The sequence below is a fragment of the Ogataea parapolymorpha genome, chromosome III (assembly GCF_000187245.1).
Source record: "Ogataea parapolymorpha DL-1 chromosome III, whole genome shotgun sequence".
NCBI lineage: Eukaryota > Fungi > Ascomycota > Pichiomycetes > Pichiales > Pichiaceae > Ogataea > Ogataea parapolymorpha.
The window spans coordinates 622,423-646,465 of record NC_027864.1 but is presented as its reverse complement, the minus strand read 5'-3'; the positions used below and the strand labels follow the sequence as shown (position 1 = coordinate 646,465).

Below are 24,043 nucleotides of genomic sequence, written 5' to 3'. Positions count from 1 at the left end.
TTTAGCTATGGACAAAGCCAAATATAAGTACCGGCTGGAGATCCAGCAGATGATGTTCGTCAGCGGCGAGACGAACGACCCTCCAGAAAGCACGACGATGGTGATTGAGACGATTGTTAAGGACCAGGTGGTGGAGCTGATATTGCAAGCACAAAAGACGGCCAACGCTAGAGGACAAAAGAGCATTTTGCCCGAAGATCTAATTTTCCTGATTAGACACGACAAGGCGAAGGTCAACCGGCTGCGGACGTATCTTTCGTGGAAAGATGTGCGGAAAAACGCCAAGGACCAAGAGTCTGGCGACCTAGGTGCCGGAAATGATCTGCTGGACAATCCTGCCGGAGGGGCTGCTGGAGCACCCAATGCAAGCGGCATGGATAACAAAATGCTTGCCAAACAGAAAAAGTCACAAATTCGTCTTCCCTGGGAGCTGGAGTTCATGTTTAACGAGCAGCCTCTGGAATCCAACGACGACGGACATGGCAACCAGATCGACGAAGAGGAGCGCGAAGCCGTTCTTGCGCAATTGAAACGGCTCAAGCAGAATGATGAGAGAACGAAGAACATGACGCAGAAAGAGTATGTGCATTGGTCGGAGTGCAGGCAGGCGAGCTTCACTTTTCGTAAAGCCAAACGATTTAGGGAATGGTGTGGGATGGCTCAACTCACCGAGAGTCGCCCCAATGACGATGTTATTGATATTCTTGGGTTTTTGACGTTCGAGATGGTATGTTCCTTGACCGAAAAGGCTCTGGAGATAAAGAAGAATCGGAGAGAAGAATTCAGGCAGGAGAAAGAGAATAAGAAGCGCAGATACCTGTTCGACGAGCCAAGCAACGATACCAAACCTATTATGCCAGAATATATCTACGAGGCATGGAGACAGTTACAAACAGGACCCCAGGAGGGTCGGTGCCTATACAATTTCCGCGGTGGAAGATTGAAGGAAAAAATTAGACTTATCTAAAAAAAAATATTAAGTTCCATAACTAATTAAATGGCCACTATTCTTAGTCGGTCTGGTCCTTTTACAGACCCAGATTATACACCAGAATTTGGTCTAGAGTCCCTTGTTACGAGCAAGGTTCTTGTGCTCGGCGCAGGAGGGTTGGGATGCGAGATTTTAAAAAACCTCGTCCTCTCTGGGTTCCGCCATATTGAGTGCATTGACATGGATACGATCGAGACTAGCAACCTGAACCGCCAATTTCTGTTTCGATCCGCTGACGTGGGGAAGTCAAAGGCCATTGTCGCGTGCGAGTTTGTCTCCAGGCGCTTAGCACGCCGAGGACTAACCATTGTTCCTCACTTTTGCAAGATTCAAGACTTTGACGACGATTTCTACTCGCAATTCTCCATTATCGTGTGTGGACTAGACAGTATTGAAGCCAGACGGTGGATGAATGAGAAGCTTGTGTCTTTGGCAGCAACCACGGGCCACATCATTCCCTGGATCGATGGAGGAACCGAAGGATTCCAGGGATCGGTCAAGCTCATGATCCCCACCATAACAGCGTGTTTCGAGTGCTACATGAAACTGGTTCCTGTCCAAACAACATACCCCCTGTGCACGCTGGCCTCAACGCCTCGATTACCGGAGCACTGCATCGAATGGGCTCATGAACTCGAATGGCCCAAACGCTACCCAGATATGGATTTCGACGCCGATATTCCTGAACACGTGGACCTCATGTACCAGCTGGCTAAGGAGCGCGCTAGCCAGTTTGGCATCGAGGGTGTCACGAAGGCCAAGACGCTCGGAGTGGTGAAAAACATCATTCCAGCAATTGCGTCGACAAACGCAGTCATTGCCGCCGCATGCTGCCACGAGTGCTTCAAATTTGTCACTTCGTGCGCGGAGAACATGCGTGACTCCATGTACTACAACGGAGAGACAGGAGTGGTGTGTGTTTCCGATCCGTACGACAAGGCCGCAGACTGTGCCGTGTGTGCCAGCTTACCTCAAGATTATGTCATTGAGGAGGGGTGCACGCTAGCCCAGTTTGTGGCCGGGGCCACACAGAAGTTTGGGCTCCAGCAGCCGTTGTTCTTCACAGCGGAGGGCGACTTGTACAACTCGAAAAAACCTGACGCTTTTGTGACGGATATTCCTGTGGTTAAATTAATTCCGTTCGCGGATCGAGTTGCCAAAATGCAAATTAATATCGTCGACAGTTCAAGTCCGTCCACGCTAAAGCTGGTACTCAGGGTGGAGTGACTGCCGACGCAATCTGGTAAATAGGCCAAGTTTTGGTAAATTCGCGTGTTCAAAAGTTATATAACATGTCCTTTAATCTAACGGGCTCTATCTAACCGTGCTTAGAGAAGTAGTCCTTGGCCTTGTTAACCTCTGGCTTGATGGTGTCAGAACCAGCAGTCCAGTTGGCTGGGCAGACCTCACCGTGGATCTCAGTGAATTGGAAGGCTTCCAACAGTCTCAGGGACTCCTCAACGTTTCTACCAACTGGCAAATCGTTGATGGTGATCTGTCTCAAAACACCCTTAGGGTCAATCAAGAAGATACCTCTAAGAGCAACACCCTCCTCCTCAATCAAAACACCGTAGTCTCTGGAGAGAGTGTGGTTGGTATCAGCAAGCAATGGGATGTTGACCTTGCCCAATCCACCGTCGGCACGTGCAACATTAGTCCAAGCCAACAGAGAGTATTCAGAGTCGGTGGAAGCGAACAGGACTTGGCAGTCCTTGTCGGCAAACTTCTTGGCTGCCTCGGAGTAGGCGATGATCTCGGTTGGGCAGACGAAGGTGAAAGCCAATGGGATGAATGCGAGCAACACCCACTTACCCTTGAACTGTTCAAGGGAGACTTCCTCAAACACACCGTCGATGACGGCAGTCTTCTTGAAGGTTGGAGCTGGCTTTTGAATCTGAGCGACCATGATGAATCTAAATTATCGTACGAAAATGTCTTAAGATCTTGGAAAAAATTCCAGGATGTTCCTCATCCTTTTATACTCACCCTGTGGGGCACCGAATTGGCTCGAAAAAGCTTACTTACGTAACTATCTGTCTTATCAAATTACTAACTAAACCAAAAATTCTGGAACGGTCTTAAAAAAATATACGTAATCTGCACAGCCCTGATTATTAAAGTGAAAAATAAAACGGGCCAGCCTTGATTACTGTGCTGCGCGTTATTCCTGTTGGGCCGATAAATCAATTTGCTCTCGTTCCTGCTGATCTTTGAGCAGTTTCGCCACCAATTCCTGCTGTTTGTGCAGTTCCTGTTGGCAGAGCAGGAACACCGTTGGGTGCAGAGTGATCACCAGTAATATGGCGTCCTGCAACGCCACACATAAATAATGTTTTAATTCCCTTTTTGGGTCTAGCGGGCCCTCGGGCCTATTTTTTCCTGGCAACTGCAAAGGCCCGCGTCTTTCGTGTTGCAGAAGAAATCGGAGCAGTTGAATTATCGACCACTCTAATTTCTGTTGCACCAAGTAAGACAGTGATAGTCCTTTCTGCACCATGGGCAACACAGCGCTCTGAGCTGATGCCGGCAAATCATTTTCGACCAGATCCTTCAAGCTCGTCCACAAGTCGCGTCCGAGGATGGTGCCCAAAATGATATATCCGAGGAAAATGTCTGCAATGAAGTTTCTGACGACTGAAACATTCTTTACCTGCGCTGAAGTCCCCACCACAACCACCCCGATAGCCAGCTTGATCACCACCCAGCTGATATTCACGAGACGCCAGAACGTTCCCTGTGTAGCGAAATGCACTGCTCCGCGGACTAGCAGTGAGGGCGTGCTGAAGAGGAGATGCAATGATGTGGCTAACACCTGGCCCATCGAAGCCGACCATTCGCGCGCTGCCGGCGCACTGCGAGCGTGGAATTCTGTGTTGAGCGGGGCAAGGGCCGCAAGTTTCTGCCGGCCTGCGTTGGATAACAGCACGTAGGAATCGTAGCCAGTCTGGTGGTTGTCGACGAGAATGCAGTCTTGAGAGGTCAATTCGACCTTGTTCTCTCGCCCGAGCTCGTCTGTAATGGCCACCACGTATTTCTTGAGCTGTGCCACCGGGCCGGGCAGTAGCACGCTGATCGATATTATCGTGGGCACCTGGTCGGTTGTGACGTTTGCACCACATTGTAGAATGTGATACAAGGGCAAGCTTGGGTCCAACGACTTGGATGAGTGTTCATTTTCAATCACGATTTCCAGGACGTCTTGTTCGTCGCACATATTTAGCAGCTCGGAGACAGTAGTCTGTAGCGTTATTCCGCGCACTATCTTGGGCTCTCTGTTGGCGAGTGGCCGCATATCGGACGAACAGTACCGGATCTCGGCCTCGAACTCGACTTCCAGCGGCGACTTGCCATAATCATCGAACGAAGACATAAAGTTGGAAGGGCTCTAAAAATCCAATTCTGCCAAATACATTGCGGGTGTCTGACACGCAAATAAAATTTTCGACGCTTGTTAACATTTAAATTAGCGGAGCCTGTAACTGTCCTGTTTAGAGAAAAAGTTGCTGGGCTACATGTTTGTCCGCGTCAAAATCAGCAAGACCGTGCAAAGGGGTGTTGCAAACCCTGTTTGCAGTCGTCAGATCGGCTCCTTTATTCGCAGTGTGCTCTGCATGGACCCACCGCCTTCTCCTGATGATCCTACACCAGAAAACAGATTCCATCCGTGGGACCAGTCGCCCTCGCCGGACTTAAGAATGCGGGCTGCCACCATCCGGGCAAAGGCCAAATGTCCCGTCACAAACAAAGATATCAATTACACCTGTCCATACTCGGGTATCCCCACGCATCACTCCAGAGAGGCGTGGGAGCAAGACACCGACTACCACGATTCCAAAAGGTACGAAATCTTGAAAAAAGTCAACATTTATGAGCACGACCTGAGATCCGGAAGACAGTTCCCGGAGTTTGATTTCCCGTCGCAGCAACCGCAAGACACCCTCGTCAACTTTGCTAGCTGGGATACGTACTTGTACACGAGACGCTTCTATTCCATGGACACAGAGTTCCAGCTGGCTGTCGTGACCAAGATGTTGAGCTTCCCGTCCACCATAGCGTCCATCGTGCATCAGTACTCCCCGTACTTCCTAAAGCCCAAGGGTCCTGTTTCCGTCGAAGGTCTCAAGAGTCTGGCCGCTTTGAGATACACTCTGTATCCAGACACAAGAGTTTCGTCGCTGAAGGACCGTCCTATACGGATTTTCCTGCTGAACTCGAAGTCCGAGTCCATGTTGCCCGGGTTCGTGTGGAAAGAGCTGACATATTTATTCCCCGGTATTTCTTTCGAGCTGCATTTCATTGGTCCAGAATCTTACTACGATAGGGAAAAGAAGCAGTATCTTGTTTCCGAGAGACCGATAGTCAAGCGAGTCGACGACACAATATGTTTCTACTACCACACACACGACTTCAACGTGCTACACGAGGCCCAGGACTTTTTCCCTTACGATCCATACCTCGACGTGTTTTTCTGCTTCCATCCGAGAATGGGCTCAGGAGTTTGCACCGAGCTGTGGGAGAAGAGCATTCCGGGTCTTCTTGACTCCAAGTGCGGTGTGTTTGTGACAGGCTACCACGCCAACGACATACAGAAAGACTACGACTGGCTCGTCCAGAACTACTCCGACGACATGGACATTCTGATGGACATCGTTCCGAACGTGTTTGGATCCACGAAATGGGAGCTCAACGACTACAATCCGCATGAGGTGTTTCAATATAACCAGCAGACCTTCGGGTTCCGTGGAAAAAGATATCATGCCATCAACCAAGACTAATAGATGTGACAATCTTGTGAATAGAGCGAATATATCAAGTACTGTACAAAGTGAGCGTTCTAATATTTCTTCACCAAAACCCGTAGCCCTCCTCACCCCCGAAAATATTCAGGTCGGTCTCAGGCATCATTTCCATCACCGAGTTTTCGTTGAAGTTGAGGATGTCGGAGTCGATCTGCGAGAAGATGTCGTTCAGCAGATTTTGGGACTCGGTTGTGTGTTCGATAGAGTTTTCGAGACCGATGCTACCTACTTCTGGAATCCGGTCCATCGTCTCGCTGCCGTTACCTGGCGAGTCATTGTTCTCGCTGGAATTGAAACCGATCGGCGACGGGATGTACGTCGAGCCCGACCGGCTCTGTGGCCGCGACGAGCTCATCGAGAGCTTGCGGCTATTTTTGCGCGACATGTTGTCTGCGCTGTAATTTATAAATTTGTTGAATTGGATGCGTGAGTCCGGATTCAGATGCCCGTTGTCGCCCTCCTTCTTGCCCTTTAGGTTGACACTGATGTTCTCGACCGCTTTCTCCTTGCCCAGCTCGTCCAGAAGGTCCACCATCGAGTTCGTGGCGCCGTCTCTGTTGAAGTTGTTCGATACCTGCATCCACTTGCGCACCCGTGTCAGAATCATTGTCATCCGAGAAGCAACCTTGCTCTGCGCGGCGACTTTCGCCAGCGCAGCAGCCACACGCTCGTACTCGTGCTCCACATCTACCTCCATCTCCAGCCGTTGCGACTTCACCAGCAGTCGGGACCGGATCAGGGCAACGAGGGCATGCATAGGTCTGTAGTAGAAAAAAGTAGGAAACGTTGACGTCTGGTCGCTCAGAGCAACAAAGGAGTCCACAACCTTGATGCTGGCCCGCACCAGACGGTCCAGAGTCTGCAAATAAACGTCTGTGAGCGTATCCTTGCGCACGAGAACGCGGCAAACCACATAGTCATACATCGTCATGAGTAGCTGGTAGTAGATGATGGAGAGCAGATTTTTCTCCTTCGACTCCGACGTGAGCAGGCCGCTCTCGGTGGCCAGTTTTTGCATCTTCTTCTCGTAGCTGATCATCATGGCGCGCAGACTTTCGTGCGGGAACGAGTTCTCGTCCTGCGTTTCTTTGTCGGCACTGAAAAGCATGTTCAGCCGCGTAGCTAACGACGGAGAAGCCGTTGTCGGGCACAGAAACTGGAATATCTCCTCGCCAATGGCCACGAGCCGCGCATAGTATGCAAGGAACCGGTCGTATCTGCTTACATCGCCCATCAGCAAGACTTGACAACAGCGTTCGTGCGTGTTTGTCCAGTTCACCACTTTGAACCGTGGAAGAGAGAGTCCCAGCGATCCACAGCACGAATACACGCCGATGTATGTGCGCAGAATTTTGCGCTCCTCGGAACCATCCTTAAGCACGTTGGGACCCGTTCGATGGGCCTCGTTCCCGAGGTCGAGACACAAGGTCAAGTTCAAAGCTGTCAACAGACTCATCTGGTGCTTGTATGACCCCCACTTGCGTGGAGGAGAACACCACAGCGACAGGGCCAGGTAAACTTGCACTAGAGTGGGGGAAATGTCGCCCAGCACGCCCACTCTTTGCGCAAGGTTGTTGTCTAGATAGTAGAGCAGAGTGTCGTGCAAATCGGCCTCGTTGAGACACGTGACGGTGATGAACGCCAGCAACACAAGTGGCTCATTCTCCAAAAGCCAGTCGAACGTGTAATGCGACGGAATTGAGACACAGGGCCAGTAGCACAGCACATCGCTAAGAAAATAGTCGAATCGCGAGCGGGCATCCTCCTCGCTGAGAATCTTGAGCTTTATCAACTCCTTGACGAGATTTGGACCGTACGCAACAAAAGGCAGGTTTGGCATGCTTTTCACAGGGCCCTCCTTCATCGAATTGATCGAAGAAGCAACACTTTGGTCTTTGGAACTGAGATACACGTCCTTGCTGAAAGTGACCGCATGCGCGAGCAGCCTTTGTAGGTCTGTGAGCTGCGCTTGCAACTGTGAAAGGCTCTCTGGGTTCAGATTTTCGTCCAGGCTCGAAAAATCCAGTTTCTGGCCGTCCAGAGTCACTGTACTATTGTTTGTTGTTTCTGACATCTGTCTTTGGAGCGTCTGGAAAAGCCTTGTGGCCTCCCCCATGCTGGTCTGGAGCGCGCTTAGGGGCCCCGTGCCCTTGAGCTTGATCTTCTTGCGCGGCCGCGAGCGCGCAGTTGTCTCTGTAGGATCTTCAGTGATGGAACATTTCAAACTCGCCTTGAAGCACCGTGTGCAGCTCTCGAAATTCGGGTCCTCGTACACGCAGCGCATCTTGAGACGATGGCATCTCGCACACGCACGCACCCGACGAAACTTGTTGGCAAAGTCAGAATCCGGTACTGCGGAGACTTCGTTTTTCATCGATGAAGCTGGCTACAAAAGATTCCTGATCCAGATTGACAAGATTTTCTTGTGTATTTTTTTCTTCGCTGCACGGATTCTGCCGTAACCAAGCGGACCAAAAAGAATCTGCAACCCCGATAAGGCTGCTTACTTACCCCGTAAATTTTACTCGTTGAGTGGGAATTTAAGGAAAGATCCGGCATGCCGGTTTTTGATAAACCTAACAACTATTTTATTTTGATACCCTAAAGAATTACATGCGCATTAATCTCCACCAATCCACGTTCCAGATTGCTGTAGACCACATGGCGCGGCGAGTACTGGATCAGCTCGTCCAGAGCCCTGACCTTGCGGACTTTGTGGTCGTCGACACGGACTTCCTCGTCGTACTCTCCCCAGTAGCATGACACAGACACACCCAATTGTGTACTCTTATCGATGTCCTCATCGTCATCAAAGGCAGTGCGCAGCCATTGTAGACCAACGTGGTAGTATGGCTGCGTCCAGTTGAGTTTGTGCAGCTGGATCTCGTCAATACCTTTCATTGTCTTGAAGCGGTGGTTGCCGGCCTCATCGGTCGAATAGCCAGAAGGAACAGAAGACAACGGCACAGATTGGTATCCGTCCACATACAGAGTAACCAACTTGACTGGTGAAACCATTTTTTCCGAATGAGGGGACTTGAGCGAGTCGTAGTTGGACGAGTTGAACCGTAAAATGCAGTTTCTGTTGTCTTGCACGTTGATGAGGAAATCCACCTCCACTGGCGTGTAGTTGTCCACAACGTCGCCATTATTCGAATTATTAACAACTTGGACACTCAAATAATGCGCAAACTCGTTATCCGCACTGGTTCCATCCAGAAGGTAGGGACGAGGGCCCTCATACTGACAACGCTCCGTTCCTGAATCATTGTTGATAGTGCAGCTAATAGCGCTCCCACTGTCTTTCAGCGAAGGAAGATCCCGAAGCATCGGCTCAATGTAGCCAGCGCGGCCAAAGAGATTGACTAGTGGCACCTTCGAAGTCTCGTCAATACTCTGCAAAAAGCGTAGCTTCAATGGGTTGGTATAAGAGTAAGGGGTTTCAAAGTATGACACCGTAGAGCACACCAACAACACGGCAGTAAGGAATAGTACCAGTGCGACATTAAGCTTGTGGATGAATGGGGTCACGGGAACGCCGAGACTGACGGCCACCCCAACAAGAATTTGCATTGTGACCTTGCCGAAGTACGAGGATTCCTGCACAGTCTGATTCAGGGCTTGTAAAACCAATTCACCATTTGTGTAGATCAGAAAGATCGACAATGGCACTAAAATAAGGAACTGAATCGACCAGTCATAGGAGAACGATTGCAGTGCCGCGTGTTTGAGTTTCTGCTGGTACGTTTCCTCTGACTCGTGTTCTATGATCACTATGGTGGAGTTGTTGTTATTGGATGAGTTCTCTGCCGGCAGCAAAGGCTGATTCTCCGAGTCGTTGGATTCCGGAATTGTCTCTGCTGGAGAGCTGTTTTCATTATCAGAGTGATGCTGCTCCTCCTCGCTCGATCCATAAATTCTTGGTTTTATTGTTTTTCTGTAGCGAGGAGCTCTCCTTTTAACTATCAGCCCGATCAGGCCAAATATCGACGACACAGACACCAGTAAGTGCACAATTGTTATACTGTATCCTGCAACATTGTGCTCTTGTTTTTCCTTCATTGTCATCCAAATCGCCCCGATCCACAAAATCATATTCAACTCAAGCAAACAGACCAGTTTCTGGTCGTGGACAGGCCGCAGCCAAGCAAGGAAGTTCAAAATCAAGTAGTTGCACAGTAGGTTCAAAGATGTTAAGGCCAATAACGGAGAGATATAATCGTTCGAAAGAAGGACCGGGTCATTCAGATAGAGGTATTTCGACACGAATGTAGTCAATGCGTAGGATGCTAGCAAACTGATTGGGTATCTCAGCCAGCCCCTACCGAACTCAACGTACCAAGTTCCTCTTCTGGCAACAATGAGCACACAAATGATGGTGATTATCGGCACAATGCTCACAATGAAAATGTCCAGAACATAGAGAGTGTTGACAGAGCAGTAGAAGAAGAACTTGCCGAGAATGTCAAAAAACACCGCTTGGGAAGTATCATCACTAATTTGTGTATTTTCGTTTGCCAAAGCGTCCACGAGGTTCAGGGCATTGATCTCCATGTGCCAGAGCGATCCCAAAGAGGTGCCAGTAATGGAGTCCCGCAACGTGTGGTACAAGGATCTCGGCTTGTAGAAGGCAATGTCAACACCGCGTAGACCGTTCTCAGCGTAAACTTTGTAGTCCGTCTGGGACTTGATGAGACCGCTCTGGAAACCCTGTTGAAATAAAGAGTTGGCAAATGGTCTGCTTGCGGCAGAATAGTAGCTGAGCACTCCCACATCGGTGCTTCTAAACAAGATTGCCTTTCCTCCCGCTCCTGTTCCCTCCAAATTGACGAAATATTTCACGAGTTTGGCCCACTTATGTTTCATGAACGCTTCTGCTCCCAACAGCCCGAACTCCTCGTCGTTGTTGAAATTGAAAATGATAGTTCGTTCAGGCTGGTCAGTCTCATCTGAAGAATAATGTTCGAGGATGCCCAACATGGATGCCACGCCCATTCCGTCGTCGGTGGCACCATAGGCTGTCGGCACAGAGTCGTAATGGGAGCTTACCAGAATACCAGGCAAAGCGGGGCTTTTGCCCTCAATTTTCACCAAAATGTTGCCGCTTTCAAAGTAGATAATTCTGTTTGCAAGTGACTCTGGGTCAAAGACGTCCTGCTGGTTCACCATGAATTTCAGTTTGTCATAGTCGTCATCAACCTCCATATAGCTTTTCCTTGCGCAAATGGTAGAGATTCTTTCCAGCAAATAGTCATGGACATCATCATTAGCGTGGGATGTGTATGGATGGAAATGGGTTGAGATAGTTTGCAGGTCCAACCACGCCGTGCTCAGTATCCGTGGAGCAGGCTCTGGGGGAGTGAGGGAGACTTTATCGAAATATAGATTGACAAGGATGGTAGCAATGTACGAGATTATCACCAATGCCGTCAAGGTAGTTTTCCTAAACCCAAAGGTGGACTGGATGAATTTGGTGATTCTCCCAGGTTCTTGAGACATTGCTTCCTAATTTCAGTATGGCTTGTTTAATATATATTATTTATTTATGTTGCTTTTAGCCACATTTCACTGCCTGCATGCGCCACGGGGCCAGTCCAAAGAAAAAATCAAACCGAAAAATCAGCATCCTCCATGTTTCCCCCATTGAAGAACGATTTGATTCTGAGAGCTGCGCGAGGTGAAGCTGTTGAGAGACCACCCGTGTGGCTTATGCGTCAGGCTGGCCGGTACCTACCGGAGTACCACGAGGTCAAAGGCAATCGCGATTTCTTCGAGACCTGCAGAGACCCCGAGATCGCGTCTGCCATCACCATCCAGCCGATCGACCACTTCGACGGCCTGATCGACGCCGCGATCATTTTCAGCGACATTCTTGTCATTCCCCAGGCAATGGGCATGGACGTTCAAATGGTGGATAAGGTGGGACCCCGTTTTACGGATCCGCTCAGGGTGCCAGAGGACCTCAACAGGTTGCACAAAAACACAGACGTCGCCAAGGAGCTGCACTGGGCTTTTACCTCTATCACCACTACGAGAATCAAGCTCCAGGGGCGTGTCCCGCTGTTGGGTTTTTGCGGTGCCCCATGGACCTTGATGTGCTACATGATTGAGGGAGGAGGATCAAAAATATATCGTTTTGTCAAGGAGTGGCTTTTCAAGTACCCAGAGGCCTCTCACAAGTTGCTTCAAATGATCACAGATGTGGCAGTGGAGTTTCTTGCACTCCAGGTGAAGGCGGGAGCACAGATGTTGCAAGTTTTTGAGAGCTGGGGCGGAGAGCTGAGTCCGGCAGATTTCAGGGAGTTTTCGCTGCCATATCTACGCCAAATTTCGCAGAAGTTGCCGTTGAGGTTGAAGGAACTGGGAATTACTGAAAAGATTCCACTCACCGTCTTTGCCAAGGGCTCGTTCTACGCTTTAGATGAGCTGTGTGAGTCGGGCTACGACGTTGTCTCTCTTGATTGGCTGTACGAACCGGAAGAGGCTGTCAAGGTGGTTAATGGCAGGGTCGCCCTTCAGGGAAACCTGGATCCCTGCGTGATGTACGGATCGCGTGAGACCATCAGGCGCAAGACCGAGGAGATGATCAAAGGATTTGGAGGAGGAAAAAAGAACTACATCATCAACTTTGGCCATGGAACACACCCATTCATGGACCCTGAGCAGATCAGGTTCTTCCTGGAGGAGTGTCATCGCATTGGCAAGTTGTAGCAAAATGGCGGGCAAAATCAGCAGGATGTAATCTAGATAAAATAATTAATAAATGGTAACCATGACATTTCCGAACTTTTCATAAAATTGTCCATTTAACATTTTTTATTTTCAAATGTCCAAGACTGCGAATTATCGCCCCACGGCCAGCAAGGAGGAAAACCAATTTCGCGAGGCCCTCAAGCTGTACGACTCTAAGCAGTACAAGAAGTCTTTGAAGGTGATTGATGGCGTTCTGAAGAAGAACCCGCATCACGCGGAGAGTCTCGCTCTGAAAGGACTTGCCCTGTACTACTCGGATACGGACAAGGCATCTGCAGAATCGTACATCTCCAGGGCCTTGGACAAGGACAGTACAAACAACGTGGTGAACCACATTGCGGGTATTTACTACAGGGCGGTTAAAAACTATAAAGAGGCCGCTAAATGGTACCAGGCTGCGATGGACCACGGCTCCACAAACAAAAGCATTTTGCGTGATCTCAGCTCCATGCAGAGCCAGATACGAGACTTCAAGAATTTGCCGAAATCCAGACTTGGCTACCTCGAGGATCAGCCTGGCTACCGAGCTAACTGGACGGCGTCTGCCGTTGCACATCAGCTGCACGGCGATCTGGCAAATGCCGAAAAAGTGCTTGGCCGTATTGAAGAATTAATTAGCGACAAATTGCAGGAAAGCGATTACTTCGAGCACTCGGAGTGTCTGCTTTATAGAAACGACGTTATTGCCCAGATGGGTGACTACGAAGCCGCCTTGAAGGACTTGGACCGGATCGAAGCCACAAATATGGTCCTTGACGGTCTGTCGTTGTTAGAGAAAAGGGCGGACTACCTCATGAAATTAGATAGGAAAAAGGAGGCATCGTTGGTGTACCGGATGCTGCTCAAAAGAAACCCAGACAACGCCAAGTACTACTACCAGTTGGAGGATGCTCTGGGAGTGCGCAACTCTCCGCGTGTGAGGCTCGCGTTGTATGAGAAACTGGCCTCATTCTACCCGAAGTCCGACCCTCCTCATTTCATTCCGCTCACTTTCCTGGCAGGCGACGAGTTCAAGCAAAAGGCCAAAAATTACGTGCTTGGCCAGCTGAAACGTGGTGTTCCCTCGACATTTGTTAACGTCAAGCCACTGTACAAAAATAATTCGCATGCTGCCACCATTTATTCCATTGTGTCTGAATTTTTTGAAACGATCCAAGACCAGCCATTGACCTACTGCTGGACAGCTTATTTCCTGGCTCAGCACCACTACCACGTTGGAAGCTACTCAGAGGCTCTAAAGATGATTGAGCTGGCGATCAATCACACTCCTACACTGGTCGAGTTGTACATCCTCAAGGCACGTATTTATAAAAGGATGAACGAGCTGGACCAGGCGGCTCTCGTGATGAACGAAGGACTCAAACTAGACCTTCAGGATAGATTTATCAACACCAAGACCACCAAGTATTATTTGCGTGCCGATAACGTTCACAAAGCTATTGACACGATCTCCGTCTTCACGAAGAACGATGACAGTCCTAACGGCCTGAGAGACTTGCATTTGATGCAATCTATCTGGTTCATTGTGGAGAGTGCAGAAAGCTACCTGAGAAAATATAGAAAGGCTCTGGGTGAGCATAACGATACCGAGGCCAAGACGAACCTGGGTCTTGCCTTCAAAAGATACATAAGCTTGACCAAAATCTTCGAAGACTTTTACGACGACCAGGTCGACTTCCATCACTATTGCATGCGAAAGGGTACTCCAAGAGCGTATCTGACCATGATCAACTGGGCAGACAACTTGTTCGATCAGCCGATGTATAACCGTATTCTGGATGGCTTGAGCGAGACTATCCTGGAAGCAATACGCCACAAGGAGTTGTTCACGACCGAGCATGTGCACAAGAAGCTCAAAAAAGAGGAGATCAGGAAAAGAGAGGAGCTAGTGCAGTATTCTCAATCTGTTGCAGAGGATGATGACGTGTTTGGCGAAAAAGCGCTCAAGGAAATCATCCGGGACGAGAAGCTGGATATTCTTGTGAAGCAGCAAGCACTATTGCACCAGCAGGACGGTATCTTCACACAGATTTTCAATTTCAGAGTCAACTTCCAGCTGAAAAAATACGTCCTATGTCTGCAATCATTGAACAAACTCCTGGCACTGGATAAACACAATCCCTTCATTGGATACATGGTGGACCAGCTGCGCAACCACCTCGCAGAGTCGACACCCGACACGATCAAAAAAATCGTGTCTGTGGGTCTGATGAAGAATTTTGGTAAGGCCGATACCGCCTACCTACTGGAGACGTATTTTAGTGCCAATGACCTTGAAACGGGACTTGTTCTTGCCCGTATGAACGAGACTGTGTTCCAGACGCGGCTGTCTGAAATCAAGGAGAAGTTGGATCCGTACTCGCGGGGTTTGGTCAGCATTGTCCAGCTCAGCTATTGATCCAGTTGTCTAGCTGTGCTCTAGCAGCAGAGCCCGTCAAATTGAGTCCCTGTCGGCCGTAGGGGAAGTAGCTCACTGTATAGGCGATTGAGGCGAGCAATTGCACGACTCCACATATAAGAACAACTAGAGTGTACTTCCACACAAGACAGAACCACAGAGTAGCCACTATGGAGCCGATAAAGGAGATGGTGAACCATAATCGCTCCTTGGAAATCAGGTGTTTGGCGAAACTGTTGAATCCGTTCATAAACGCAAATGAGGTGAGAAACAATATCGAGCCCAAAGTCCACAATAGTGCAAACTTGCGTGGCTTGAGTGACAACAAGGGCAGTAAAATAAGACACAGGCCGTAACAGACAAACGAGCCGCACAGCGTCACGGCAAACAGCGCCATGCGCTCAAAGTATGACAGACTGAACGATTCAGACTGCCACCACGAAGACGGCTCCTGTTGCTCCTCGTCCGCAAGCCGAACTCTGCCCAACCAAGAAGACATGTAGGAAATATATTTTTGAAGCTTTAATTTTCTGGAGGACACAGCCCTAATTTACGTATTTATTCTTCCCCTCATGACGGCCAAATACATCAAACATTCGGGAGCCCCCGTGCCCCACGTTCCCCCAATCTACCGGTACACTGCCACTGCTCTCGGGGCAACAATGTGGTTCTGGATGCTGTACCGAGCCAAACACGACTGGAGACACTGGGTTGGGCTGCACGAGCACTAGGAGGAAAAGCTACCACTTCAGGAATACCGTATTTATTATCTGTCTGGCCAGAATGTTCGCTGGACAGACAGCTTATTTATCACATATAGATCAACATTGTTCATACTGCTGATCGCACAATCTCGATAGATCACTGTTCATTCCACAACTAGTCATCACGTTCATTTAAAAATTTTCTTGAGTTTGCCAAAAATGCCACTGCTGTTCTTGCCAGCGGACGACGAGACTTTCTTCTTTGCGCTCTCCGCCGTGTGGACCGGCGACAACTGCTGTTCCATCTCCTGTTCAATGGTTGTTGGCCCCTTGACGTGCACTTTGTTTCCGGCGCCGCCTCGTCCTGTAGAAAACACAGGGCTCAGCTCCTCTTTGATGGCAGCAGGGTCCTCGCGCGGGCTGGGAACAGCCTCCAGCTCCGTCACGTTGCCAGCACCTCCCCTGCCTGTGGGGTAATGGAATTTGCCGTGTTCGTCCTGTTTGAAAGAGCTGCGAGTCTCGTGCGGCACAACAACCTCATCGGCTGCCGACTGGTGCACCACGTTGCCTGCGCCTCCGCGGCCCGTTGAATAAACTGGTCTTATATCTGACATTTGTGTTTATAAGGAAGCCACAATTGTGTCAAAAAAAATTATATATATAAATCGTGACCTAAATTTTAATTTAATGCCGTGCCAGCTTCCTAGTGACAAAATTGTACACTGGCGGTAGACGATACTCGACCCACTCGTCTCCATCGATCATAATCAGGTCATATAATGAATCTGAGCCCGCTTGAGGCACAAGTTGCTGCATCTTGTCCAGATATTTGTTGTACAGTTCCAGCTGGAATTGCACCAGCTGCCTGATATTTTTAGTGCCATTTTCTGCCTCGTAGTCGTCGCAGAATTTCGCAAACTTCTCGAGGTGCTCGACCCGCTCCTTGAAGAACGACTCTACCACTCGCAACAACGCACTTAACGCCGCGTCGATCTGCTCCTCGGATGCATTTTCCATCACAGTCGGCACGTCATCCGTGCCAATGAGCCCTGCAAAACTGTAATTCGACGCCATATTGAGGAACAGATCCACCAGCTGACCGTCCGCATACTCCAGCACAAACTGCAGGTTCGTCGGCTGCCGCTGCTGGAAAACGTATTGGGCCAGCTCCTCAGACTGGTCGAAATGGTAGTAACCCCAGAAAGGCACATCCACCACCTTCAAACCGTCCGAGCGAGGATAGAATCCGTACGTGACGAACATCTGTGTCATCTCTTCAACTGGAGTGTAGCTGATGAGTATCTCAGAGCCACCAGAGAGCGGTCGTTTGGCAAGTAGGACGACCTCGTCTGTTTCTGGATCGAGATCAAAATAGGCATTCTGTTTGGAGTTGTCGTGGTTGGCAAAGTCCAGAAGCGGAACCAGCGTGATATCGACCGAGAACTCGTCGTCACTGATTTTTCTGGGGACTTCCAGCGTCCGTGAACGGATCGCAGCTACGAGCTGCCGGATCTCATGCTCTTGTAAAGTCACTCTCCACGTCTCGAAAATATACTTCGACAGTTCTTCAACCTCGTCGCTTTGTTTCTCCAGCAACGTGGCGTTCACGAGAGAGTTTCCCGGCTCCAACTCATAATAACTCTCCAAAAGAGGCTCCTCGTCCTGCCATAAATTATCGATTTCTGTGCTCAATAAAATATCCAAGTACTTTTGGAGCTCCTTGAATCCCTCCAGCTTGCCCAACCGGCGAAGAACCTCAAAGCCAACCATGTAGCAAATCAGTATTCTGGTCTCATTAGGCGGGCCGTTGCAATAGAAGCCCAGAAGCGACCTGATCACCGGGGCTTGAGTCTGGTTCTCCAGCTTTTGACTGAGCTCTAGACAGGTGTAGATGCTGTAGATGTGTTGACGGCCAATTCTGAGAATCTCGCCATCTGTGTCCTTGTCTACAAATAGTCCAAGCCCACCAAGCTGGCTGGGCCCAACGGAAACGCCGGAATCGATACTGTTGACTGCGAGTAGGGTCTCCATGAATAAGATATTTATCAGTCCGAGCATATCCAAAATGATATGTGGTGCGAGGTGTGATTGACTAGCAACGACATAGAAAGGCTAGAATGGCACAAAACACACGGTTTTCACAGCAAGGAGATGTCTCTGCTCAACGCGCAAGTGTGCTGTGTCAGCAGAGCCAAATTTCACAAACAGAAAGGTAGCTCCTGTTTATATTTATTTATTTTCACTATGTCTATGAGCTCACGAGAATATTAGAAGAAATAGAGTCCAGCTTGCTGGTGAAGAGCCGCAGACTCACTGCGAGAAGCTCCTCGTACAGGTCGTGGTCCTGGCGTCTAAGCTTGTTGATACTTGGCTCGTCGAGCTTCCAAACGACGCTCTCAGTGTTGGAGTAGTAGCGCACCACGCGGTCGCTTTGGGTCTTAACGAGATCTCCAAAGATGGTGAGCGGCAGTACCCAGCTGTTGAGACAGAACTTGAGGTTGTTGAAGCAGATGTCGTAGCCGATCATGCCAGATTCGACAAAATAGAGACAAGGCTGGTTGAGGTGCTTTTCGTAGACAACCTGGTTAGCTGCGAGTTCTTGGCGCGTCAGGTACGGAACCAGCCGGCTCCAGAACTGGTCGTCGCGTGCCTCGCTAATTCCCTGCATGGCTGTAGAGACAAGAGTCAGCGGGTTCTTGGAGTTCGTCGAGATGGAGAGCCGACGTCTGTGCGACTCGAAGTCCAGAGTCTTACGCGCCGCACGCATCACGTGGGCGTACCGCGGCGACCCAGACATCATGGTTTCGACCAGTTGCGGCGTGGGGACGGTCAGTTTCCGCGGTCTTCTGCCCAGCTCCTTGTATGCTTCCAAAAAAATGTTCTCGCACCATTCGAGCGCCGTGTTCAGGTTGCTGAACAGCTGGATACGCTCGTGGTGCTCACTGGTCTCCCAGAGACCAGAATCCTTGAGAGCCTCGACAATCGCAGACTTGTCGGTCACAGAGGAGATAATCATGTACGAGTCTTTCTCGATGACGAGGTTGCGGATCCGACGGAAACCCTCGACGGCAGAGAAGTCGATGCTTTGCACGTTGTTCATGTCGAGAATGAGGTACTTGATTGGCTCTCTGGCAAACGTGCGGTTCTCGAACCGCGCACGCACTTTTTCCTCGAGCCCGCCAATCGAGCCGAAAAATAGAGACCCCTGTAATTTCATCACGTAGATCTGTTTCCCCACGTCCTTGAGGAACTCCTGCTGTTTCGGGTGGCGCACAACTATCGACCGCGCGTACTCGCCCGTGTAGATGCCAGAAACGACGGGCTTTCGCGCCGCCTCGACGACAAACGACAGACATGCCAGCAGAACGCCCACCAGGATTCCGTACACAAAGTCCCAGGCGCCCATGGTGAGCACGATCATCACGATGGTGAAGTACTCGAATTTTCTGAGCTTGCCCTTTGTGTCGTAGAGCGCCTCCTTAAGCAGCTCGTAGCCAAGTAGATAAATTAGCGCTCCCACAACAGCCACGGGGATGTACCCTATTATGACCGGGCCCGCCCACATCACACCGGTGGTGGCCATGGCGAGCATCACGCCGCTGAGGCGCGAGTCTGCGCCCGCCCGAATGAAAAGCACCGAGTTGGTGTACACCAGATAATTCTGGATGCTACCACAGAGCCCTGAGAGCGCGTTCGACAGCCCGTGCGCCATGAGCTCGCGGTCCACGTCAAACTCGTCCATCTCCACGGTGACCGCAAGCGCAGGCACGTTGATTGGCACGTGCAAAATGCCAAAGAACGTGAGCGCCAGCATCGTTGGGACCTGGTGCAGCACGGCCCACCAGCTGACACGGTCAAATTTGTAGAAGCTGTAAAAAGAGTACCACGGGGTATCGGTCTGCGGCGCAGAAAAAACCCAACCGTAGTCCCTGGCGTCCTGTAGGTCCCATGAGGGCACGAAGTACACGATCACGTGAAAGACGACGAACACGACAATGAAATACAGCGGCACTATTAGCGCACTGGAGTTGTAGTGTTGGATGACCACCAGCACGGCGGCCAGAGCCAGCGGAACGAACCACTGGCAGAACGATAGCGGTTGCAGCAGGTAGCGCAGCGTGGGCAGGTTGTATTCAAGGCCGCCTTCCAGCCGGGATGAGACCTCGATGGCGGTGACCACCAAAAAATAGCCAACACCCCCTATGCAACCAACCAGGATATGGCGTGGAAAAAACCCAACAAGACGGCCAAGACGGCATTTTCCAAGCACAAAGAACACCAGTCCCGTCACCATCGCCGAGAGCGCATACGTGACTATCGTGGTGGCCAAAACCGCATCCTGGTCGTCGCCTAAGCTGGTCATGATGCTAATACCCATCTGGTGGAAAAAGGGTGTCACCTCGATCATTTCTGAGCCGATCCCGGACTTGAACGCAGAGCCTCCCAAAGAGTACACCAGCTGCGAGATAATCGTCGAGACATAAAACATGGACAGCCCGTGCGCGCCCATCTGGCTGAACATGCTCTCTCCAATTGGAAAAAGAATCATGCCGTAGCTCAAACCGTCTAGAATATTGAGCAAGGTGCCCAAAAAGACAGCCGGCAGATACTTGACCGGCTTCACCAAACACTCGCGAACCAGTGTGCGGGAATCGGCCGTCCGCAGGGTCTGCACTGCCTGCCACACGCCCGTGCTAGCAGCACGTCCATCTCCAGTATGGTCGTACTTATTGTACGCAGCGATGTCAAAAGAGGTGTTTGCAATCTGTCTCTGTGCTTCCTCGTCGCCACTGAATGCCGGATAGTCGTCTGTATACGTGGAGGCGGCATGAAAATCGTTTTTAACGTGATCTTCAGCCAGCAATGGGGTGTAGTCTTCTGCATAGCGTTCAGGAGGCGTGTTTGGGTCGTCAACGTAGTACGAAAACTCCTCTGTGTCGTCAACTCCAACATCTGCTAGCCCAACAGACGTTTCGTTGATCGAACTGGACGAATGCACAGCAGCATTCACAGAATTCAATGGAGAATTCAGATCAGGCCTAAAGCTCGAGTACACAAAGCTGCGGCCAAGATGGGTGTCGGTAGTCACAGACTGCCTCATACCATAGCCGGGCGACTGGGCGGCCCTGGGGCTCGCAATCGCCTTGGGCAACGAGCTGTTGTATGCAGACATGCAAGCGAAAGATGAAATATTTACAGAAAATAGGGCCTCAAATAAAATTTGGTGATTACGTAAGGCGACGTGAGGACGAAGACATCAAGCCACACCTCTACAGCTCGTCTTTGGTGACTTTGATTTCGCCTGCGTCCGAGATGACAATCGGCCGGACAGGACGATTCTGGAAACCTGTCTTGGTGGACTCAATGAGCTTGACCGTGTCCATTCCGTCGAGCACCTTACCGAAGACCACGTGCTTTCCGTCAAGCCATGGCGTTTTCACGGTGGTGATGAAGAATTGCGAGCCGTTGGTGTCTTTCCCTGCATTTGCCATTGACAGATAGCCTGGGCCCTCGTGCTTGAGCTCAAAGTTCTCGTCCTCGAACTTAGCCCCGTAGATCGATTTGCCTCCGGTTCCGTCGCCTCGAGTGAAGTCACCTCCTTGAATCATAAAGTTAGGAATGACTCTGTGGAACTTGGATCCCTTGTAGCCCAACTTAGGGTCGTCGGAAATGGCCAATTGGTAGAAATTCTCGACTGTCTTTGGCACCACCTCGCCAAATAGACCAAGGACAATGCGGCCGAGGTGGTGGGCGTCTTCTCCCTCGCCCTCTGTGATGTCAAAGTAAACGGTGTGTGTGATCTTTGGAGACTGCTGGGCCATGACTGTGCACAAAAAGAAGAACAGAAATGCTAGCGGAAACTTCATAGCTCCACGGGTTCAAAAATAATACTTGACAAATTACTCAAGATATTTTTTTGCTCTATATATTGAGTTTTTCGACCGAGTAGATTGGAATTCTGCGGCCGTGGTCTTTTTTCGCCAGGCCGTTTCCCAGTGGCAGCAGCGAGTCGAGGTTCGTCGTCTCCTCGACGATCGAACTGTTGTTGATCTCAACGTCCTTCCGTTTCTTGTGCTTCTTCTTGGTAGTATGCTCGGCTATCGACAGGGACTGTGTCACGAGAGTGAGCAGCTGTGTGTCTGTGACCAAAGCGTCCACTTTCTTCTGTGTTTTGGCAATCAGCTTCGACAGCTGGGTCTGGTTCTTCGAATAGTGCAGACTCAACACCAGTCCATCCGAGTCGATGAAGTTGTTGAGAATCTGGTAGCCGTAGTTCAATTTCAGGATCCGCGCAATGATCGCATCCAAGTCCACAGCAGCGCCATTTTTGAGCATCTTGGCGGTCTCCTGCGTAATTGTATCACTGGAGAACTCCTCTAACAACCGGGAAATGATGTCTTTGAACACTTCTTCGTCTGCGACGAGACTCAGTAGCTCGATCAGATCGCAGCAGGGGATGTTCGGACATGTCACTATTGCCTGCCGCATCAATCTTGGGGACTCCATCAGAGTCTTAAGCAGACCCGGAGTGTACTCTGCTGGAAATAGCGGGTGCGTGAGAAGATACGTGAGCGAGTTTTCAGCAACATAAACGGGCAATTGCAGGGAACCGTCCTTCACTTCGAAAAGCAACAAAAGCGCCTGGCGGACAAACTCCGGGTCCACCACTCTATCTTTGTCGGCCTCGTACACCATAAATGGCTGCTGCTGGAGTTTTGACCCTGCTACATCGGCCTCGTCAATATTTTTCAAGTAGCCAACCAACTGGGTCTCCAGCTCGTCGAACCGGCCGTCTTTTTTCAGTTGCTCCAGAGTTTTGAAAACGTGCTTGGCGGCGCTGCTCAGCTGGCTGGCTCTGGTCTGTAACGAGCTGTTTTCCTTTGTGCTGGACTTGAACTCGCTTTTATTCACCAAAGCTGGATATCCAGCAAATTTGGTCTGTGATGAGCTCTTGATTCCTTTTCCAAGAACATTGGACAGCCTTCCGAGCCCAACATCAACAGAGATATACTGAAGAGAGGTGAAATTGTCTTTGGGGCTCTTCAAAAGCACCAGAGCAAAAGTTTCTCTACTCTTCAAACTGTTGCCTTTTACAGTCACACACGTCTGGAGGGTGGCTGTTCTGGGAGGTTTGCTGGTGTTTTCCTTAGACTTGGAATAAAGGTCGATGGAGCCAAGCAAAGCCTCAAATTGGATGTCCACCAAAGAAATGGTGCTGCCCTTGGAAACAAGGACTCTGTTGGTGGAAGCAGGGCAGATGGAAATGGGCTGTTCGGGAAATTCCTTGTCAAAAATTCTGATGAGCTCAATCTGCTTCAACTTTCTCGTGAACGGGATCGAGTACACATGGAGCGTCATTTTTTCGTCATTTTCCAGAATCAACAGCTTGCCTGCCGGATCATAGCAGAACTGGGCGCTGTCTGACGTGTGCAGTTCCACCATCGAGTCGGAAATCTCTAAAATACGTGATCCTTCAATAGCATAGACCCGCACACTCAATCCTCCTGTAGATTGCTCAACCGTCAACAGCAGGCTCTCAACATTCTCAGATTTTTCAATTTGAAGCTCTTCGGTAGAAATAAAGCAGTGGTAGATAATATTTCTCTTCTTGCCGGACTCCAGCTCAAAAATCACTTCCTCCTCAATTTCATCCTCGAGCTTAATCGCCCAGATGCAAATAGACCCGTTCTTACTAAGTGTGTATGCGTTTCTTCCGTTGCTGGAAAGCTTGATCCCTATTAAATCTTCCTTCAACACCACGTCTTTGGTGCGCACTTCTTTCAATCCTTCTGGCTCAACTGTGTTTCTCTCCTCCTCGTTGTACAAGGACAAGCTCTCGGATGTGTTTTTATCGTCCTCAGACTCGTTCTTGGGACGTCCGTAAGTGATTATTCTCATATAGCTCTTCTTTCTCTCGTTTATTCCCGCAAGGAAAAGTCTTGACTCCTCTCTATCTGCGGCCTCCTCAAATGTGAATGAGTCGAGACATTCCACGCGCGCTTGTGGAGACAGCGAATACGACCAGATCAGCTTGGGAGTAGGTTTGGTGATGTAGGTGCCAATGAATGAGCCACTGACTCCAAAGTCAAATTGCGTCGATAGCGGAGATTCTATGTTGGATATCACACATGGAGAAGCTGCGCTTGTCTTCGACGGCAGCCGGGGCAGCTGCGTCACCATGAATGGGTCCCATAATGCGACAGACATGATTGAAATATTTTTTGGTAAATTTTTTTTTATTTCAATCCGCATCTGTGCACTGCGACATATAAATTGTTGTGGCCGTTATCTAATTGTAACGACAAGGAACATACTAACAGACTACAAGCAGCCAATTGGTCAAGTATACTATGTTAGCTTGTACTATGCAGACGGCTAAAAATATCAGGAAAAATAA

At 49.8% G+C, this 24,043-nt stretch overlaps 14 protein-coding genes across 14 annotated transcripts; 5 read left to right on the top strand and 9 right to left on the bottom strand.

Annotated features, from left to right (window-relative positions):
- Positions 1-7: 7 nt before the first annotated feature.
- HPODL_00529 (Protein SPT3) lies at positions 8-967 on the top strand (the record flags this gene model as incomplete). The annotated part of the gene is made up of 1 exon (XM_014080485.1): positions 8-967. The coding sequence occupies one exon, from the start codon at positions 8-10 to the stop codon at positions 965-967; it is 960 nt and encodes a 319-aa protein (XP_013935960.1).
- Positions 968-997: 30 nt separating this feature from the next.
- On the top strand, positions 998-2,218 carry HPODL_00528 (Ubiquitin activating enzyme (E1) subunit UBA3; the record flags this gene model as incomplete). The annotated part of the gene is made up of 1 exon (XM_014080484.1): positions 998-2,218. One exon carries the CDS (start codon positions 998-1,000, stop codon positions 2,216-2,218), a length of 1,221 nt encoding a protein of 406 aa, XP_013935959.1.
- A 91-nt stretch (positions 2,219-2,309) lies between these two features.
- Positions 2,310-2,897, bottom strand: HPODL_00527 (Peroxiredoxin TSA1; the record flags this gene model as incomplete). The annotated part of the gene is made up of 1 exon (XM_014080483.1): positions 2,310-2,897. One exon carries the CDS (start codon positions 2,895-2,897, stop codon positions 2,310-2,312), a length of 588 nt encoding a protein of 195 aa, XP_013935958.1.
- Positions 2,898-3,152: 255 nt separating this feature from the next.
- Positions 3,153-4,361, bottom strand: HPODL_00526 (uncharacterized protein; the record flags this gene model as incomplete). Its single annotated transcript, XM_014080482.1, has 1 exon — positions 3,153-4,361. The coding sequence occupies one exon, from the start codon at positions 4,359-4,361 to the stop codon at positions 3,153-3,155; it is 1,209 nt and encodes a 402-aa protein (XP_013935957.1).
- Positions 4,362-4,503: 142 nt separating this feature from the next.
- On the top strand, positions 4,504-5,766 carry HPODL_00525 (Protein MSS51, mitochondrial; the record flags this gene model as incomplete). Its single annotated transcript, XM_014080481.1, has 1 exon — positions 4,504-5,766. The coding sequence occupies one exon, from the start codon at positions 4,504-4,506 to the stop codon at positions 5,764-5,766; it is 1,263 nt and encodes a 420-aa protein (XP_013935956.1).
- A 70-nt stretch (positions 5,767-5,836) lies between these two features.
- Positions 5,837-8,074, bottom strand: HPODL_00524 (uncharacterized protein; the record flags this gene model as incomplete). The annotated part of the gene is made up of 1 exon (XM_014080480.1): positions 5,837-8,074. One exon carries the CDS (start codon positions 8,072-8,074, stop codon positions 5,837-5,839), a length of 2,238 nt encoding a protein of 745 aa, XP_013935955.1.
- A 317-nt stretch (positions 8,075-8,391) lies between these two features.
- Positions 8,392-11,289, bottom strand: HPODL_00523 (putative metalloprotease; the record flags this gene model as incomplete). The annotated part of the gene is made up of 1 exon (XM_014080479.1): positions 8,392-11,289. The coding sequence occupies one exon, from the start codon at positions 11,287-11,289 to the stop codon at positions 8,392-8,394; it is 2,898 nt and encodes a 965-aa protein (XP_013935954.1).
- A 132-nt stretch (positions 11,290-11,421) lies between these two features.
- HPODL_00522 (Uroporphyrinogen decarboxylase) lies at positions 11,422-12,501 on the top strand (the record flags this gene model as incomplete). The annotated part of the gene is made up of 1 exon (XM_014080478.1): positions 11,422-12,501. The coding sequence occupies one exon, from the start codon at positions 11,422-11,424 to the stop codon at positions 12,499-12,501; it is 1,080 nt and encodes a 359-aa protein (XP_013935953.1).
- Positions 12,502-12,616: 115 nt separating this feature from the next.
- Positions 12,617-14,941, top strand: HPODL_00521 (N-terminal acetyltransferase; the record flags this gene model as incomplete). The annotated part of the gene is made up of 1 exon (XM_014080477.1): positions 12,617-14,941. The coding sequence occupies one exon, from the start codon at positions 12,617-12,619 to the stop codon at positions 14,939-14,941; it is 2,325 nt and encodes a 774-aa protein (XP_013935952.1).
- Positions 14,942-15,833: 892 nt separating this feature from the next.
- Positions 15,834-16,259, bottom strand: HPODL_00520 (uncharacterized protein; the record flags this gene model as incomplete). The annotated part of the gene is made up of 1 exon (XM_014080476.1): positions 15,834-16,259. One exon carries the CDS (start codon positions 16,257-16,259, stop codon positions 15,834-15,836), a length of 426 nt encoding a protein of 141 aa, XP_013935951.1.
- Positions 16,260-16,329: 70 nt separating this feature from the next.
- Positions 16,330-17,676, bottom strand: HPODL_00519 (uncharacterized protein; the record flags this gene model as incomplete). Its single annotated transcript, XM_014080475.1, has 1 exon — positions 16,330-17,676. The coding sequence occupies one exon, from the start codon at positions 17,674-17,676 to the stop codon at positions 16,330-16,332; it is 1,347 nt and encodes a 448-aa protein (XP_013935950.1).
- A 217-nt stretch (positions 17,677-17,893) lies between these two features.
- Positions 17,894-20,818, bottom strand: HPODL_00518 (putative vacuolar membrane protein; the record flags this gene model as incomplete). The annotated part of the gene is made up of 1 exon (XM_014080474.1): positions 17,894-20,818. One exon carries the CDS (start codon positions 20,816-20,818, stop codon positions 17,894-17,896), a length of 2,925 nt encoding a protein of 974 aa, XP_013935949.1.
- Positions 20,819-20,915: 97 nt separating this feature from the next.
- HPODL_00517 (Peptidyl-prolyl cis-trans isomerase D) lies at positions 20,916-21,512 on the bottom strand (the record flags this gene model as incomplete). Its single annotated transcript, XM_014080473.1, has 1 exon — positions 20,916-21,512. The coding sequence occupies one exon, from the start codon at positions 21,510-21,512 to the stop codon at positions 20,916-20,918; it is 597 nt and encodes a 198-aa protein (XP_013935948.1).
- A 55-nt stretch (positions 21,513-21,567) lies between these two features.
- Positions 21,568-23,853, bottom strand: HPODL_00516 (U3 small nucleolar RNA-associated protein 8; the record flags this gene model as incomplete). The annotated part of the gene is made up of 1 exon (XM_014080472.1): positions 21,568-23,853. One exon carries the CDS (start codon positions 23,851-23,853, stop codon positions 21,568-21,570), a length of 2,286 nt encoding a protein of 761 aa, XP_013935947.1.
- Positions 23,854-24,043: the final 190 nt, after the last annotated feature.